The sequence below is a fragment of the Macaca thibetana genome, chromosome 2, assembly GCF_024542745.1.
Source record: "Macaca thibetana thibetana isolate TM-01 chromosome 2, ASM2454274v1, whole genome shotgun sequence".
In the NCBI taxonomy this organism is placed as follows: Eukaryota; Metazoa; Chordata; class Mammalia; order Primates; family Cercopithecidae; genus Macaca; species Macaca thibetana.
In genome coordinates, this window is record NC_065579.1 from 82,911,464 (window position 1) to 82,929,867 (window position 18,404).

The 18,404-nt window shown below is 36.4% G+C and overlaps 1 protein-coding gene across 4 annotated transcripts in view; it reads left to right on the forward strand.

Moving 5' to 3' along the window:
• Positions 1 to 18,404, forward strand: part of PIK3CA (phosphatidylinositol-4,5-bisphosphate 3-kinase catalytic subunit alpha) — an 86,976-nt gene that overhangs the window by 34,656 nt on the left and 33,916 nt on the right. For 2 of the 4 annotated variants that reach the window (XM_050778307.1, XM_050778305.1), the window contains exons 2-3: positions 15,986 to 16,413; positions 16,926 to 17,135. In XM_050778307.1, the coding sequence (XP_050634264.1) occupies positions 16,062 to 16,413; positions 16,926 to 17,135 (562 nt within the window). In that variant the 5' untranslated portion in view covers positions 15,986 to 16,061. Of the gene's footprint in view, positions 1 to 4,080; positions 4,213 to 8,345; positions 16,414 to 16,925; positions 17,136 to 18,404 lie in introns of those variants that run through there. The other 2 variants (XM_050778309.1, XM_050778308.1) reach the window with 2 other exon arrangements.

Sequence of the window (18,404 nt, forward strand, 5' to 3'; positions counted from 1 at the left end):
AAGCATTTTAATTTATTAAATCATTGTAAGTAATTTATTGTTTAAATGTATGCCTTGGATGGTTAACTAATGTCATACAGAGCATCAGTGAATAAGAGTGGCAGTATTGGCTGGGTGCTGTGGCTCACGCCTCTAATCCCAGCACTTTGAAAGTCAGAGGCAGAAGGATCATTAGAGCCCAGGAGTTCAAGATCAGCCCGGGCAACATGGCGAGACCCCATCTCTGCATTAAAAAAAAAAAAAAAAAAAAAAAAAAATTAGTTGGGCATGATAGCACACACAGGTAGTCCTAGCTCCTAGCTACTCGTGAAGCTGAGGCAGGAGAATTGCTTGAGTCTGGGGCTGGGGTGGGGAGGGGGTTGAGGCTGTAGTGAGCCATGATCATAACACTGTACTCCTGAGAGAGACCCTGTCTCAAAAAAAAAAAAAAAAAAAGGTAATATTCTACTCACTGATCATGTATGTTGCTGCTTTTACACAGTTATACCCATTTCAGTTTGTTGTTCTCCTTGCTTGCTTTTTAAGGTATAGTAATTATAATTTCCAAGATACTTGGTACATTGAACTGTACGTAAGTATAAACAAACAGTAAATGTTTGAAAGGGAAAATAAAGACCACTTACTAATATTTCTTTTCCACTGTTGAATGGATTCTGAAGTATCTTGGCTGTATTGTGTTATCTAAAAGATGGATTTTTAAAAAATCTGTGCTTACATGACTTCACATTGTTGTTGCTTTCATTCATAGAACTTCTCTTCACATTTTAGCTAGGGGACACTTGTGCTGAAATTAAGCTCTCACTGCACTTCTGGGAGATCTGAGTTTCTTTGCTTGCCAACGTTATTTTGCATTACTTCAAGCTTTCCTGTTGTGAAATAGCCCTTTTGCCAGAGATCAAATACTGAAGGATGATAAATCACTATTAAAGTTGGTCAATAATTGCTTACAATGGACATTTTCATTATTACTAACATAATACTAGAATATTTTGTTATTGCCAGAAAATGGGGCATATATGGCAAGCAATTACATCAGAATATAAAGTTATTGTTTGGTCTTTATCATTGAAAAAGCATTGTTATTTAAATCAAATTTCTACTGTATATCATGTATATCATCTACTGTATATCATCCAATGTCGTAACATCCCAGATGGACTTGGGGTGTATTCACTTAAAAAAATACAATATCTTAAATTCATTAGAGTATAGTTGGAAGAAAATGTATTATGTTTGCAAGAAGCTGTTTATGGGTTTATCTGATTAATTTATGTAGAGCCAGGAAAAAGTTGTTTTGACCAATAAATTTGGCATTTGAAATGAGCAAGTTAAGAATAGACATTAAGTGATCACCTTAAGTGCAATAAAATTTCAGTGCACTATACATTCTGTGCTTTATTTCTATTGGTGAGAATACCAGTAATATATAAATATGGTATTAGACGAAAGAATAAGAGATTACAATAATAGCTCCTAAGAAAGGAAATCAGTTCAAGGACATAGGCTGAGGTTGTGATGTGGACAAAAAGATAATAGCAAGGATAGATAAATAACTAGACAAAAATGTCAGGGACCTAAGTATTTATATGGCAAACAAGGATACTCAGTACATCTAGAGCCAGACTTTTTCCAATGTCTAATCCTTGTTGTGTATTAAATACTTTGTGAACTAAAATATATTTTATGACACTGTGTTAACTGATACATAATTATGTAATGGAAGCCATTAGGGCCTGTGTCTTGGCAGGAATGAAACTAAAAGCAAGGTCCTTCTAGTATTTTTGGTAGAAGATTATTGGCTAGTGCCTATTTTCACAGCACATACTACTAAAATTAGAAGGACGACAAGACGAGCATTGCCCCTCCCTGTGCAAAACTGATACACACATTCAAGAAGTGCTCCATATTTTTAATGTGGATTCACATACCAGCAGGCTGTTTTCCTGCTGCAAAGCAAATTGGTGGAGTCCATTTACACCTCCTCCTTAGCCCGTCAGTATTGGCAGTTATCACCACCACAATCACAGCAGCACAGTCCAGACCGTGTCATTTGATTTTGAAAATATTGTCCTTGCAACAGCCAGTTAGGACAGTGATATATTAATATCTGCTTTGCTTATTATTTGTGCCTGGGAGTATGTAATCATAGTCACAGACACCATAGCTACAATTTTATGACACTTGGTCTCAGGAAATAGAGAACTCTACAGAAGACAGTAGACCATGATGAAGCTTTATCATTAGTCCCTGGTTCTCTCCCCTCCAGATCACTTTGGCCTTCTGACAGACAGTACAGATAAATCTGTTAAGTTTGGAATGTTGAATTGGTCAAAAATGAAAGTAATAGTCCAGAGCAAAAAAGACCTTCTGTGAAACATATGTGGATGCAATTAGGTGAATATATTGTATCTGCTGGTGTCCCCAACGTTGATAGCTCTATTTATTGGACCAGCCTAGACTGAAAATCTTCTGTGTAGGCATTTTGGTGGGGATTCTTTCACCTCTGTGGATACCGACTGTTATGTTTAAGGAAGATAGAACCAAGAAACCTGTAGCTAACCCAAGTTTCACTTTATGATGGCAGCACTGTAAAAGTTTGGTATGAAAGACTCATCTCTTCTTCATTCTCAAGACAATAGGGCTAATCAGTGAGATGCAGGCAAGTTTTAATTTATCTAAATACTAAAGAGTATCGCTTTCTGGGATAGTACTTGAATACAAGTCCCTGTGGTGACTAAATTATGTCCTCACCCCATGATATAAGGAAATAAGATAGCCATTGATTTTTGATGAAGAAACACTGGGGGAACAGCATGTGGCAACTGTTTTCCACTCTCACCCATAGTAGTGGAAAGACTTGAAAGAAAGCTGTTGAGGTATTCAGAGCCACAGAAAGGCTTATTAAGTCATTGAGCTATACTAGAAAGAAACATAAAAACAAAAGAGGAGAAGCCATTTGATAAACTTCAGGGGGAGAAGTTCTAATCCCTGATGACTTACAGAAACATCTTGCCTTCAGCTTCTTACAGATCTTTAAAAGGATCAGGTCAAGTGATTTGAAAGACATATTGCTCATGTTATCCTTTTCTAGATTGTATAGAAATAAACCATTTTTCCTCTGCTCTCACACCACAACAATCAACACAGGAGACTTCTGTGACCACTGGTCGCCAAGAAGTATATGGGGATTTCTCCCCACCAACAACCAGTCAGTTGATTCTGCCGCAGATTCTTCAATAGACAGCAGTTGAGTATCCTGTAATTCAATTCAGTTCTGATACTATCTGCCTGGAGATAGCATCAGATCCCATAGGTTGAGGGCTCAGTCACAAGACTGCCATCCATTTAGACAGTCATAAGCCTCAGGTTTTACTTGTGCTTCTGACTGACTAGCTATAAATCAGGGTTCCCATGACCCCCTCCTTGGGTTTGATTAATTTGCTAGAGCAGCTCATAGAACTCAGGGGAATACATTCTTCGGTTTATTATAAAGAATATCACAAAGGATACAGATGAAGAAGATGCATAGGACAGGGCTTGTGGGAAGGGGTGTGGAGCTTCCGTGCCCTCTGTGGGCACGCCACCTTCCAGGAACCTCCACTTGTTCAGCTATCCAGAAGGTCCTCGAACTGAGTCCTTTTTGGATTTTTATGGAAACTTCATTAAGTAGCATGATTGATTAAATAATTGGCCATTGGTGATCTGCTTAACCTTCAGCCCCTCTCTCCTCTGAGGAGGTGGTGAGGAGGGGAGGGGTGGAGGTAGGGGTGGGACTAAAAGCCCCAATTCTTTAATCTTGCCTTGGTTTTTCTGGTAACCAACCCTCATCCTGAAGCAACCTAGGGGCTGCCAGCCACCAGTCAACTTATTAGCATACAGAAAGACACTTAACACTTTGGAGATTCCAAGGAATTTAGGAGTTGTGTGCCAGGAGAGAGGACAGATACCAAATATATATTTCATAATATGACATAGATGTTCTTAATTTAATTAAGATGTTAATCTAAATATTCTTAAACTCTTAATGAACTCAACAAGCTGGGCCCTGGATAATGTACCCTTTTGTTTCATTTTCTTTAGATCACAAGCAGCCAGGAAACAGCTATTTTATATGTCAGCCAAGTCCGGAATGGTGTTAGCTTCATTATGGCAACAAAGAGTGAAGTTACTTTTGGTGAAGCCCTGGGCTTTTGGAAGAAAAAGGGAGGAGAGGTGGTTTTAACATTGACTTTAAGTTGAAAAGTAGAGCCCTTTTATAGTTTTTTTTTTTTAATGAATCCATCAATCAAGAATGGAACAATGTGTGGTTAGCATCATCTTTGAAGTTCCAAGTCATAGAGGGATTTTCTTCCTGAAGTATGTGGGATGTGAGTCATTGTAAAGGGGAATTACAAAGAAAAATGAGCCCTATTTTTTTAGTTATCATCAATATAGTTTTGGTTATAAACTTGTTGTAAAAGGTTAAACCATCAGGACCTTTTCTCTTTGAGTTCCACAGGAGCTGAAATGTTTGCTTAGCAGGAAATTGCAGTAACATTTCAAGAATCCTTCCGTATTTTGCATTTCCTTTATATTAGACCACAATTCCTTGCTAGGTTGATCTCTTCATTGATCTCATTGGTTAAATTTTCATTGAGGCAATCAGGTGTATAGACTTCTATTTTCACTGTCTTCAGTATATACAGTTGGTCCTGAAATGGATATACAGCTGCCAAACTTAAATACCTTAGGATTGTTTCTCTCTTTATGTAAAAGATGCTACTTTATAGTCATTTTATAAGGGAAGTGGTTTTTTTTTTCTCTAATTTAAAAAATTACCTTCTATATGATACCAAATTTCCTTTAAGTGTTGCTTCAGTGAACCAAATAGTGTTTTACTAAGTGTAGGAGTTCTAACTAGATAATATCTACCATCTCTTTACAACAAGCCTAAAACAGTAAAGTTCTGTTTCCCTTTCTGGACACATGCATTTAGATAACATTGATCCAGTAGATAAGAGACAGGGATCCTTTATTGAATTTCTGTGTTCCAAGCACTATGCTGAGGACTTTACGTATACTATCTCATTAAACTCTTTGTTTTTCTTTGGGATGGAGCCTTGTTCTGTCGCCTAGGGTGGAGTGCAGTGGCGCGATCTCGGCTCACTGCAACCTCCATCTCCCGGGTTCAAGCGATTCTCCTGCCTCAGCCTCCGGAGTAGCTGGGACTACAGGCACCCACCACCATGCCCAGCTAATTTTTTGTATTTTTAGTAGAGACGGGGTTTCACCATGTTGGCCAGGATGATCTTGATCTCCTGACCTTGTGATCCGCCCACCTCAGCCTCCCAAAGTACTGGGTTTATAGGCATGAGCCACCATGCCCGACCCTCATTTAATTATTATAACATTACTTTGTGATAGTAGCTGTTCTTATTCACCTTTTGCAAATAAGGAAACTACCTTCAAATGAGCCTACAAGGAAGACTTGAGAATTGGAGAGTTCTCTCTAGGGTCAGTGGAATTGAGGATGATGGTGCACTGATCTCAACTAAAATGAAATACTGGTTGGACCATTTCTGCTTAGGATTAGATTTGTTAATATACATTGTTCTCTTTGCTACTGTATATTAAATAATACCATAGCTGAAAAAAATCTGGAGATTTCCAAAATGTTTCCAGGTTCCTTGGTTATTCATTTGCTACAGGTGTTGCTAAAGATGTGTACAAGCTCAAGTCACTAGTTAGGCTCTCTTTGTGGTTTGATTAGCTTTTGTCCTTTTCTTTGGCCAGGAGACACCCCTAATTCTGTCCACCTGTCTTACCAGTGCATGCCATTGGTCACAAGGTGGGCTGGTTAATAAAAAGGAATAAAAGAATTGGAGACCAAGTATTGTACTACTAGAAAACCAAAGGCAAATGTTAATATATTTTTTTTCCATTTGGAATAGTAGTCATTCTTTTAGTTCTGTATTTTGAAATCATCATTTACCAAATACAGTCTTCTTGATGTGAAAACGTAAACAGAATTTTCAGTGTTACCTGATTTAGGGTCATTGGAACTGAGGATGACGGTTTACATCTGACTACCTGTTGCTGCTTTTATGTGAAACTGTGATAATCTGCCTTGACTACCTTCTTCCCAGGAAAGAAAGAAATAAAATAATTAAATAAGAAAAGAAATATTTAGTAGAAAACTCTATCACTGTGGAATCATTTGTATCCTATTAAATGGTATAATATGAAATATATATCATTTTCCACATTAAGTACATTTGCCTTTTCTCATAATCGTATCTTCCCTTCACCTTTATTAATGTTTAGTCACATTTTGAGCTTATATTTTAAGAAACTTTAATTTGTCCTTGTGCACACTAAAATTTGAATTTTTAAAATTCAAGTATGCCGGGCACAGTGGCTCACTTTGGGAGAATGAGATAGGCGGATCACTTGAGGTCAGGAGTTCGAGACCAGCCTGGCCAACATGGCAAAACCCTGTCTCTACTAAAAATACAAAAAATTTAGCTGGGCATGGGCACACACTTGTAGTCCCAGCTGCTTGGGAGGCTGAGGCAGGAGAATTGCTCTAACCCAGTAAACAGGTTGTAGTGAGCTGAGATCATGCCACTGCACTCCAGCCTGGGTGACAGAGCAAGACTCCATCTCAAAAAAAAAAGGAAAAATCAAAAAATAAAAATCAAATTGAGAAAATTAGTGACTACACGTTTCAGTATCTGGTATGGTTTCTTTTTATAAAATACGAAATTTAAAATTCATGCTTTAATAATCTAAGAACCAAGTATTAATCTGTACTTCATTAATGGTTCTTTACCATTTGATTTTGCTATTCAAACTGGATTCTTTTAACCCACCTTGGTCACATTTACTGATAATCAGAAGTCTACGTTGCTATAAATATTACTCACCTAAGCCTTAATTATTTGTCATTAAAAAAAAATGTGTTAGCACAGATCCTCTCTAAATCCATTCATGGGCCTCATATTAGGAAACCCTTGTCTTATATAGTTCATTAAGTCTCTGAAATGTATTTTTATAACATGTTTCTTAGCACTATAAATATGAATTTAATAGTGAAAATGAATTGCAGTTCCTCACTAAAGGAATTTAAATTTTTTGCATACTAGTGATGAGAACTTGATTTTCCACCCTGAAGTTGTAAAGGTCTTTTGGTCACTCTAAAAGTGTGAGTTAAATCTGTTTTCTCATGGCCAGCTTTTAAAGGTCGGTGAAGGGACAGCACTTTGAAAGAAATGGATAATATGCATCCTTCCAGAGCTAGTATATATTACAGCTGTCCCTTTGGACTCACTCCAGAAACAGCTCAGTGACTCTTAGAGGAAGAGAATTTTAGAGGCCCTAACTGGGGTCCAGAAAATTGTACTGAAGGATACTTGCTTCCCATGCATCTCTACTATAGTGAAATTTGTTTAAAATTATGCTTCTTATCCCTCAAATCCAAATTTGAGTCTCTGAGTGCTTTTGATTTTTCTTTAACCATCCATTTCTTACTATTTCTATTGCTGTCTCTCTTTGTTAGGCGCTTGTTACATTTTCACTGTAGTAATTTAAACAATTTAGTTTTTCTACCTGCTCTTCTATGCTCTAGGATTATAGTGACACCCTCCCACAACCCCCCACATAAAAGACCCTGTCCTGAAAAAGTTCGTAGCCTAATAGGAGGTCAAACATAACTATAGATAATTTTAATGAGTATGTTGAGGTATGGTTATAGAAATACATATAAAAGGCTGTGGTAACATTTAAAAAGGGAGTAACTGACTCTAGAAATATTTAAAGTAAGTTTCAACTGCAGTAATAAGACCATCGAATTATTAACCCAGATTTGAATCATGTTGTTTCTGTAGCAAATGAAGAGGGAAGTTTTGTTCTGTTCCAAATCAGCCTAAAGATTCATTTGGTAATTTAAAAATCAGAAAAGCTTTTTTTTTTTTTCCTCCTAGTTAATGAGTTGTAGGGGGGTGAAGGAACCATCTCTCTCTGGTCTGGAGGCTCAGTATTTGGGTCTGAGAAATAAACCTGACAGTAGACAGATTAACAGGAGAAAAGGTATGTAAATGTATCGTATGCGTATGCATAGGGGTCCTACAAAGTATGAGACTCAGATAAGGGCCAGAGGGCTGAAGCTTAAATAGTACTTTTAGCTACAGAAACAAATATGGCTTAAGGCTCCTGGAGGGTGAGGGGAAGAACTGCACTGCAAACAAAAATTGTCTTGCTGTGTGGATAAAGTCTCTCAGGTAGTAGCCCTCAGAAGACTAGGTGAAAAGTCTGTATGGGCCTGGTGTCTTGGGTGTGCAGACCTCTAGTCTCCTCTTCTGTGGAGAAACTTCCCTCTTGATAAGGGAAACTTCAGAGAAAGCCCTTTCTTCACTTTAGGAGAGAAGAGGATGGAGAGACAGAGGTACACGGGAATGTCAGACCTTGGTTCTGTTGCTACTTTTTTAGTTCAAAGAACTCATCATGTCAAAGCATCATACTTTGGGGTGTAGTTTCCTGACCCCTAACATGAGCAAATAAAGAGATGTAACTGAGTTAGCCACAAAACTATTTTTTTCCTGTTGGCTCTATCTAAGAATGAGAGTGGAAAACATTTTGTCAACATATATCTAAAAGTATGGGTAAAACTTGTTTTACAAACTGTTGGTCATTCAGCAAACATTTAAACAGCTTCTATATTTGTGGAACATAAATAACTAGAAAATACAAGCTGCTTATTTTAGCAAATTGTGGCTGTTTGCATTGATCGGGCTGCCAGTTGTGCCATTGTGCTGAGGTATGCTTCAAAATAGCTTTCTTTCTTATTTTTAATGACTTTTTAATGCAGATACAATATCAATGTTTTAAAAACATAAGTATTTGGTGGTTTTTTTTGTTTTGTTTTGTTTTGAGATGGAGTTTCGCTCTTGTTGCCCAGGCTAGAGTGCAATGGCGCAGTCTTGGCTCACTGCAACCTCCGCCTCCCAGGTTCAAACAATTCTCCTGCCTCAGCTTCCCAAGTAGCTGGGATTACAGGCACCCACCACTGTGCGCAGCTAATTTTTGTATTTTTAGTAGAGACAGGGTTTCACCATGTTGGCCAGGCTGGTCTCAAACTCTTGACCTCAGGTGATCCACCCGCCTCGGCCTCCCAAAGTGCTGGGATAACAGGCATGAGCCACCATGCCTGGCCTAAAAACATAAGTATTTTAAACATAATACACTTTTGAAATTGAAACCTGAACTGAAATATATAAAATATACTTTTTGCATATTTTAAAGTAATTAAGCCAGAAAACGTCTTAGGCTCTATTTATAGAGACTGGTAATCCATAGTCAAGTAATAGTTTTCTGTACTCTGCCTTGGAAATACTGACTCCAGAATATTGTACAAGATTTTCATTGCCACATTTTGAGATGAATATTAGCAAAAGGGCATATCCAGTAATGGCAAAAATGAGATGGTAAACTATCTTGCCTGAGTTATGGTTGAAGGAATTGGCGGAAAAAGACCCAGGGGAAAGTCTAATAGCTTTCAAGTATGTGATGAGATAGAGAAAGCAGAACTGAGGGAATGAACAAGATAATTTCAGAGTAACAATGTTTAGGGATAACTTCAGAATTACTCCACAAAAAGTTTCCTATCAGGTAGTAAGCTCCTAGCAATGAAAGTACCCACTTAAATCACTTCTGAGATACTTTGCTATTTCAAGATTTTAACTTAATGGCTTAAAGAACTTAGGTTGACACTGCAGGACTGTGGTTTGCAGAGGCAGGGCTTGGGATAACTTAGCCACTGGGCACTTATCCAGTTGGTACCAGGTAATTCTTATACATTACAGGGATCAGCAAAGTTTTTTTCTGCAAAATGCCAGATAGTAATATTTTAGGCTTTGCAGGCCATATGGTCTCTATAGCATCTGCTCAACTCTGTTGTTGCAGTGCAAAAGTATTATTGACATTATATAAACACAGTTTGTTACCTGTGTTCCAATAAAACTTTATTTACAAAAGCAAGTGGTGAGTTGGATTTGGCCTGTGGGTCTTACTTTGACCATCCTTGCCTTAAATAATGAAATCTAGAAACAGAATTCTAATGTAAATAGAGAAAGTCTTTCAATTTAGGGATTGAAAATCAAGCTGTCAAGATATCATTATCTTCTTGGTCTAAAAGAGTACGCATCAAGTGTTCAAAATAGTGAATTGCCCAATGAATTAAGAAACTTTCCAGTATAAAAGTCAAATGACAACGGAGAATCTGATACTGTTTTTTACTCTTTATTTCTGCTACTTATGTTGTTCTTAAAGGTATCGTTACTTCTGCTGGGTAGTACTGTCTACCCAATTGGACTGCTGATGCAGACCCAGTCCATACCAACAAGTTAACGCAGGTTCAGGCTTTCTGAAGATGTTTAAGTACTTCCTTCCTAAGCACAGTAACTTTTAACAGTAATTTTAACACCAGAAGAAAGAAGTAAACAAAAATCTCTGATGATCGAGGCATCCGTTGTCACATATTTTGTGCTCCTAAGGTCATACAGCAGAGCCTCTTGTATTATCTTTTGGTCTGTTGGCCTTTAGTTTATAGTTTGTAAAATGGTGGTCACATGTCAATGCTGACTAGAAGAAGGAGATGCTACTATATCAGGCAGGTTGGCCTTCGCTCAGAAGTGACCATTGACTGCTAGAAAACAAAGAAATGGGAGGCATTCAGCAACCTGGGGTTGTTGGTTTTAGGACCAAAAATGTACCCCCAACTCTCCACCAAATTTCTCAATAATCCTGAAGAGCTTTGCTGTTTGTGTTTTAGTATAGCCCAGTAATTGGTGCTTATGATGAGGACTGTAATTCATCAAAAAGGTAAATTGTGAATGGTGCACCTGCACACACTTCTAAGAAAATAGGACTGCTCTATTTTGAACAGTCTTCAAACTGAAATAACTTATTTCGATATATAGAAAATTAGGATAAGCAAAACCAATTTATTTACTCTTAAGACTTCCAGATAGTAGTGATTTGTCAATATGCACATGAATCTTTAGTCCTGGCATTCTGAACTCAAAACCTCAATAGACTGGTTTCTTGACCCTTAAAGTGTTTTATTTTTAGTAAATACGTTTTTAATTCTGTGACCTCAAACCTCCAAACTACATTAGGATTGCATAATTTTATAGTGATTTATCCCCCTCTATTGCTTTAAATTTAATAATTCCATCTTCTTTATCAGTATTTAATTTTTTCTGTAGTCTAAAGGCCCTTTTATTTAAAATGTTTTATATTCTGATTTCTTAATTTTAGGGATTTTTCTCTAGACAATTGAGAATATGTAATTTTTACACTTTAATGTTCATTTGATTATAACCTACACTTGAAAAGCAATTTTTAAAGAAATCTGAGAGAATTTAAAAATCATTTTAAAAGCATCATGTCATTTTTAGCTCGAAATACTTAAGAGACTTTTTTTTTTTTTTTTTTTTTTTTTGGAGACAGGGTCTCGCTCTTGCCCAGGCTGAAATGCAGTGGCGCCATCATGGCTTGCTGCAGCCTTGACCTCCCAGGCTTTAGATCTTCCCACCTCAGCCTCCTGAGTACCTGGGACCATAGGCATGTACCACCACACCTGGCTACTTTGTTTGTTTTTTTGTTTTTTTTTTTTTTTGTAGAGATGGGGTCTTGAGTCCAGGCTGGTCTGGAACTCCTCAGCTCAAGCAATCCTACTGCCTCAGCCTCCCAAAGTGCTGCGATTACAGGTGTGAGCCACAGCCCCCAGCCCAGAGTCTTCTTTTTACTAACAGTGTACAACATAAAATTCAAACTCTAACATGTTTTTACATCTGGCCCCTACCTACCTTTCACCTCTCCTTCTTTGTCACATACTCCACCTGTTCCCATGCACTTTAGACTCAAGTAATAAAAATAGCTTGTATTGCTAGGAAGAGGCCGCATTCTTTCATGGTCTGACTTTATACACACTCTCTTGTGGCAATCTAGAACACCCTTCTATAGGCTCTCTTACGTTCAGGCCATACCCTCTCTGTGAAATTTTTAATCTATGATATTCAACTGAAACTTTACCTCTCTGAAGCCTTCCCTAATCTCCTCAGGCTTTTCCATTGTTCATATTCTATCTTGTAACAATTATCACATTGTTAAAGTCATTCCCCAGTAAACTATGAGGCCCTTAACTACAGAAGGGAAAGCATCTTTTTAACCTTTGTTTTTGTACCATACTTAGCCTTGAGACTGACATTAAGCAGGTACTTCTCAACAAAAACAGGGTAGAGAGAGATAACAAGGGATTCCCAACACCTAAGCTGTAGATAGCTATAACATTTCAATAGGAATCCTGGGAATCTGGGGAACTGGAAGCAGCTGGGAAAGCACCGGCATCTGAGCCACTCGGTACTCTTCCAGGCTTGTGTGTGAGCCTTGCTACCTTCAGGTATTAGCACTTGAAATATAACTTCTTTATGAAGCTCCTTATTTACTTGCCTTCTTGGTTAAAAAAAAAAAAAAAATTCCGAAAACCTTTTCTTACCCCATCTGGTGCCAGCAGTGTATAATTCCTAATAAGCTTGAAAAGATAATGTTGGTAATACTTTACAAGTTTATTACTAATGTTTAACATTTATTAAGTGCTTACTGTGTGCTGATCTCTGTGCTTATGTATTTTTCATATATCACCTCATCTATCTTCACAACAGTTCAATGAAGTAGATGCCATTATTATCCCAATTTAACAAATGGGAAAAATGAGATTCAGTGAGATGAACTAAACTACCCGAGGCCATACAACTAGTGACTAAGGTGGCCAAAATTTGAATCTAGTGTAGATTCAAATTAGAGCTCATTCTCTTATTCACTACCGGTGAATATTGCCTGGCCATAACTGAAACCCAAATAACAGCATGGTTATAGTATGGGCTTTAAAATAATCTAGACCTGGATTCAAAATCCATGTATTGGAGGCAAGTGACTTCACTTCTGATCTTCAGTTTTCTCATATGTAAAATGATAATATCTTCCTCAATAGAGTTACTGCCCACCCAAGTACATGGTACATACTCAAAAAACAAATGTTAGTTCCATTTGCCACTTCTACACTTTATGTGAACCCGGGGGTAATGGTTTGTACAGAATAAGACCTGGCATGAGAAGACAAATAACCATCTGACAAATAAAAAGGCTGTCATTCTGTCTACCAGAATGTCAACCCGTGCCTGCCTTCCAGGATCAACAAGTGTTTTATTACCATAATCACATTTATTCTCTTAATGAAAAGGGTGTGTCTTGAGTATTTAATAGTTAATTACCCATAAATATACTACTGTAGAATAAGGAATAAAACCAGTGATCTGTCTACTATACTAACTAGGCTTCTTTCTTAGTAATACTTAGGGAACATATGAGGGTTCCCTGTGGGTTGTTGTTTATTATATAAAATAGTTGCTCCAGTAGTTTCATAATAGAGACCTGTCAGTGCCATTCAGCAGAGAAAAATCATAAACACAGCTGCTGTTTTTGTGTGGCTTGTGGTTTTGGTTTTGTTTTCATTTGAACTTTTTTATGCAGGCATGTCATTTAAAAGTAGTCATTTGGCATTTTTCCTTGCATTCTTCAAATTTTTTGTAGGTTTAAAAAAATTTAAGTCACTTCTATAATTGTTCATACAGATTGATCCATCTGGTCTTTTTACTAGCCAATGAAATTTTTTACATGTAGGAAATAGGACAATTATTTTAAATATTATAAGTTCAGTGGATCTCTTTTATAAGTTTGAAGAAAAATAGTTTCAACTATCAAAAAATAATTTTCTTACATTCTTCATTGTTTCCAGTTAATTTCTGTATTTCTGTGGGTGGGAAAAAGGCTAAAAATTTCTGCTATTCCTACTCTTCACATCCTTTATATGTTATAACTCTGAAGCATACCATAATTATTTGTTTGCAACCACGAATTGGTACAGCATAAATGTATAATCAAATTAGGCCCTCTCGCTCTCTTTAAGGCACTCTGGCTATGAGGGGAGATGGATTATAGGGGGCAGGCATAGATTCGGGGAGACCATTTAGGCCTTTGCAGTGGTCCAGAAAAGAAATAGTGATGACCAGCCCAAATACCACAGAGTGGTATTTGAAAGAGTGTAGACAGAATAGAGAATTAATGAAGCTTGTTCATGGGTTAGATGTTGATTGGTGTGAGATGGAGAGAGGAGTAAGGGATGGCAGGTTTCCTCTCCTCTTTCTTGTGTTTGTTCAACTCTTACCTTTTTTTTTTTTTTTGGAGATGGAGTCTCACTCCGTCACCCAGACTGGAGTGCAGTGGAGCGATCTAGGTTCACTGCAACCTCTGCCTCCCAGGTTCAAGCGATTCTCCTGCCTCAGCCTCCTGAGTAGCTGGGATTATAGGCATGTGCCACCACATGCAGCTAATTTTTGTATTTTTAGTAGAGACGAGGTTTCACCATGTTGGTCAGGCTGGTTTCGAACTCGTGACCTCGTGATTCACCCACCTTAGCCTCCCAAAGTGCTGAAATTAGAGATGTGAGCCACTGCGCCTGGCCGCTTATCTTTAAAGGATTAAGTTTATGTTACCTACTATGGGAAACCTTCCCACCCCAAACTTTATGACCGTGTTATGTGCTTTTATAGAACCTGGCACTTCTCCAGGATAGCATTTATTCTGTTTTGTAAGTGTGAATTTAATTACCCCACACACAGCATACACATAATCTTCATATTCTTTGCTTTGTCTTGTGAAGGCAAGGGCCATGTCTATATTATTCATCATTCGATTCCCACACCCAACATAGTCCTGGGGATAGCACCAATGCACTTTTGGTGCATAAGCAGTGTCATTTATAGCTGTTACCTACAAGTCCTGATAGACTAATCAAATATAGTAGATTATCTGGGCCTTTTTGATTCATTTCTGTAGCTTAACTTTCTTTTTTTTCTTATTTGGTATCTCTCACTTTGCCTTTTGATATACTCTTACAGTTTCACTCACTGAATAAAAGAAAATATAAACAGCAAGAAGTAAACTTGTGTTTTATGGATTTTGATAATATCTTCTAAAAGACCCCCAGGATTGTTGATGTCTTAAAAAATTAAGGGCCTTCAACTCATAATTAATACTTAATAGTTTTTAAAATATTACAAACTGATTGGAACATGGCACTGACAAAGAGAGTCATGGATCTTATTTACGTGTAGATTCATTTCAGTCAGAAGTGTTAGGACTGGGTTATTTGAGAAAGTAGGTAGATCATTACAAATTCATCCTCATACTTCAAGGAAAAATCATTGATGACACTTTCTAATATTGTGAATATATACCTAAATCATACTTTAAGAACAGAATGTCTAAGATATCACCTAGATAAGAATCAACACAAAAAGAAAAAGGAAAATTACAAAGATTGATTTAAGAAAGAAAAGACTAAGCCATAAAATTTCTCATTATTACATGAGGCAGAGAGTGAAATGAGGGCAGAGAGTGAAAAAGGAAAAGGATTTGACTTCTCTAGGCATGGTTTTACTTATTTTAAAATAAGAGCAGTGGACCCATGATCTAAAGATTCTTTCTGGCCTAAATTCTGTTGTTCCATAAGATAGAAGAGAATAATAAAGGTGATATGCAACGGGAATTTTGGGTTGAATTGCAGCTTACTTTTCATTCTTCCCATAGCCTTATTTCTGGCTTGATGAAACCTGACTTAGAAAATCCACTCAAATATATATAATGTTTTCTTAAATTACTTTATTAAATTTAATTAAATACAAGTGGTTTTTCTAATCTCTGCTGAAATAAATTCTTTATAGCCTAATTTAGAGCAACAGTCTTGATTAAAATATTTAAGATGAATTATTACTACTTAGCCTAATCACGTCAAACCATGGAAAATTAGTTTTTACATTTTAGCAATGTTACAAATGTATTCTGTAGTTGTATCTCTTTTAACTTACGTTTTCCTTCTTTGATTTAGGTTTCTGCTTTGGGACAACCATACGTCTAATTCCTTAAAGTAGTTTTATATGTAAAACCTGCAAAAAATCAGAACAATGCCTCCACGACCATCATCAGGTGAACTGTGGGGCATCCACTTGATGCCCCCAAGAATCCTAGTAGAATGTTTACTACCAAATGGAATGATAGTGACTTTAGAATGCCTCCGTGAGGCTACATTAATAACCATAAAGCATGAACTATTTAAAGAAGCAAGAAAATACCCCCTCCATCAACTTCTTCAAGATGAATCTTCTTACATTTTCGTAAGTGTTACCCAAGAAGCAGAAAGGGAAGAATTTTTTGATGAAACAAGACGACTTTGTGACCTTCGGCTTTTTCAACCCTTTTTAAAAGTAATTGAACCAGTAGGCAACCGTGAAGAAAAGATCCTCAATCGAGAAATTGGTATGATACAGTATCCTATTCTAAAATGCAAATCACTATGAAGCTTAACTGTTGTCTCTTACTAAAATATTTCTGTTTAAACCAATCCCTTTGTAATCTTAAATAGCTTTCTAAATAAAAATCATTATAAATCTAAAGTATGTTTTACTGTCGAACTATGGAACTATTTTTAACACCTTGATATTATTCCATAAGGTTTTAAGAAATATCATTTGGAGGATGACTTAGATTTGTTATATCTCAATTTTGTTATTCTTTTAAAAATGATTGATAGGAATGTTTGCTGCCTTTGCTCTAAATTGCTGAATATATTATTTTTTATGTATTAAAAATATTTGGGACTTTATCAACTCTTAATATATATGCATTCATCAAAAATTTTTTTTCACCTAGAGGTACTTTTTTTACTCTGTTGTGATCTTCCAAATCTACAGAGTTCCCTGTTTGTAAAAAAACATGTTCATACTATGTATGTAATAGAATGTTATATTATTTATGTAATTTTATTAAAGGTTTTGCTATTGGCATGCCAGTGTGTGAATTTGATATGGTTAAAGATCCAGAAGTACAGGACTTCCGAAGAAATATTCTGAATGTTTGTAAAGAAGCTGTGGATCTTAGGGATCTCAATTCACCTCATAGTAGAGCAATGTATGTCTATCCTCCAAATGTAGAATCTTCGCCAGAATTGCCAAAGCACATATATAATAAATTAGATAAAGGTAAGAAAATGACTAATCTACTCTAATCTGTTACTATAGTGCAGTCTTCTACCTGTGCCTAAATCTTTGTATAGTCTTTTTTGGTTTTTTTTTTTTCCAGCTAGATAGTAAGCTGCTTGAAGGCAGGGACTGCTTATACTGACAAGACATAGTTGAGTGCTAAATACAAATTGTGTACAATCAATATTTATTGGTTGAATTTTTGTATGAATATGATACTGATTTCTTGGTAAATTGTCTATAAAGCGGAAGAAGTATGAGTTTGAAATTTACTATTTTTTAGGATTCAGAATTAGAGCTGATTATCTTTTCATAAATAAAAACAAGTATAAATAGAAACATTTCATGAAATTTTGGGAGAACTTTATACATTCTTGTTGTTACATATCATAAATACACCAGAAAAAAATAAGTAATTTTCCTAAATATTAAATGCAGTAATTCTGATCATGAGTGATAATATATAGGTAGATTTTTGACATTTAATGTATCAGTTTCTAGAATTAAGTGAACAGGAAACTAAACTGTATTGTTTTCGAAATACATGTCATTGTATCAGATAAATGTCTGTATTTTTGAGGGTAACAAAGTAAAATTATCAGTTTGAGTTAACTCACACACACTATTAAATATCAAATTCTATCAGTAGACTAAGTTAAGACATCTTATTACTATTTTATCCGTATTTTTCAAAGTAGTTTAATGCAACATAAGATCTTTCAAAATTCTATTCTAGCATATATTTTTAAGTGAAATGCTTTTTTCATTTTCCCCAGCATTTTTTGTGAAAAATTTTCAACATATAGACAACTTGAAAGAAATTTACTGTGAACACCCAAGCCTCTCTACATAGTTTGTCTTCCCATTTTCTCCATCTTTCTCTTTTCTTTTTTTTGGCCTCTTGGCTTAGTTAATCTTAAAAGGAGAAAATTAGACAATCCATTTCCTCTCCCCTCTTGATTTTCTTACCTTTCCTCCCTCACATTTTCTGTCATTCTAATTCAACATCTTTAAGCCTCCGTTGGTTCTTTCTTTACTTCCCATGGTTACCAGAAACTCTTTCACCTTAGGCACTGTCGAACCTTTGATACCATCATGAATCACTGTTCACAGGGGCAGTACCCATGCAGTAATGTCATACAGTTTAGAATGGAAATTAGTTTGGTCTCAGATACTTGTGACCCACTTGTCACAGTTTTGTGTGCTTGTCATAAAACATGAGAGTTGGGAATGGTCTGGCAGCCCGCTCAGATATGAACATTTTCTATT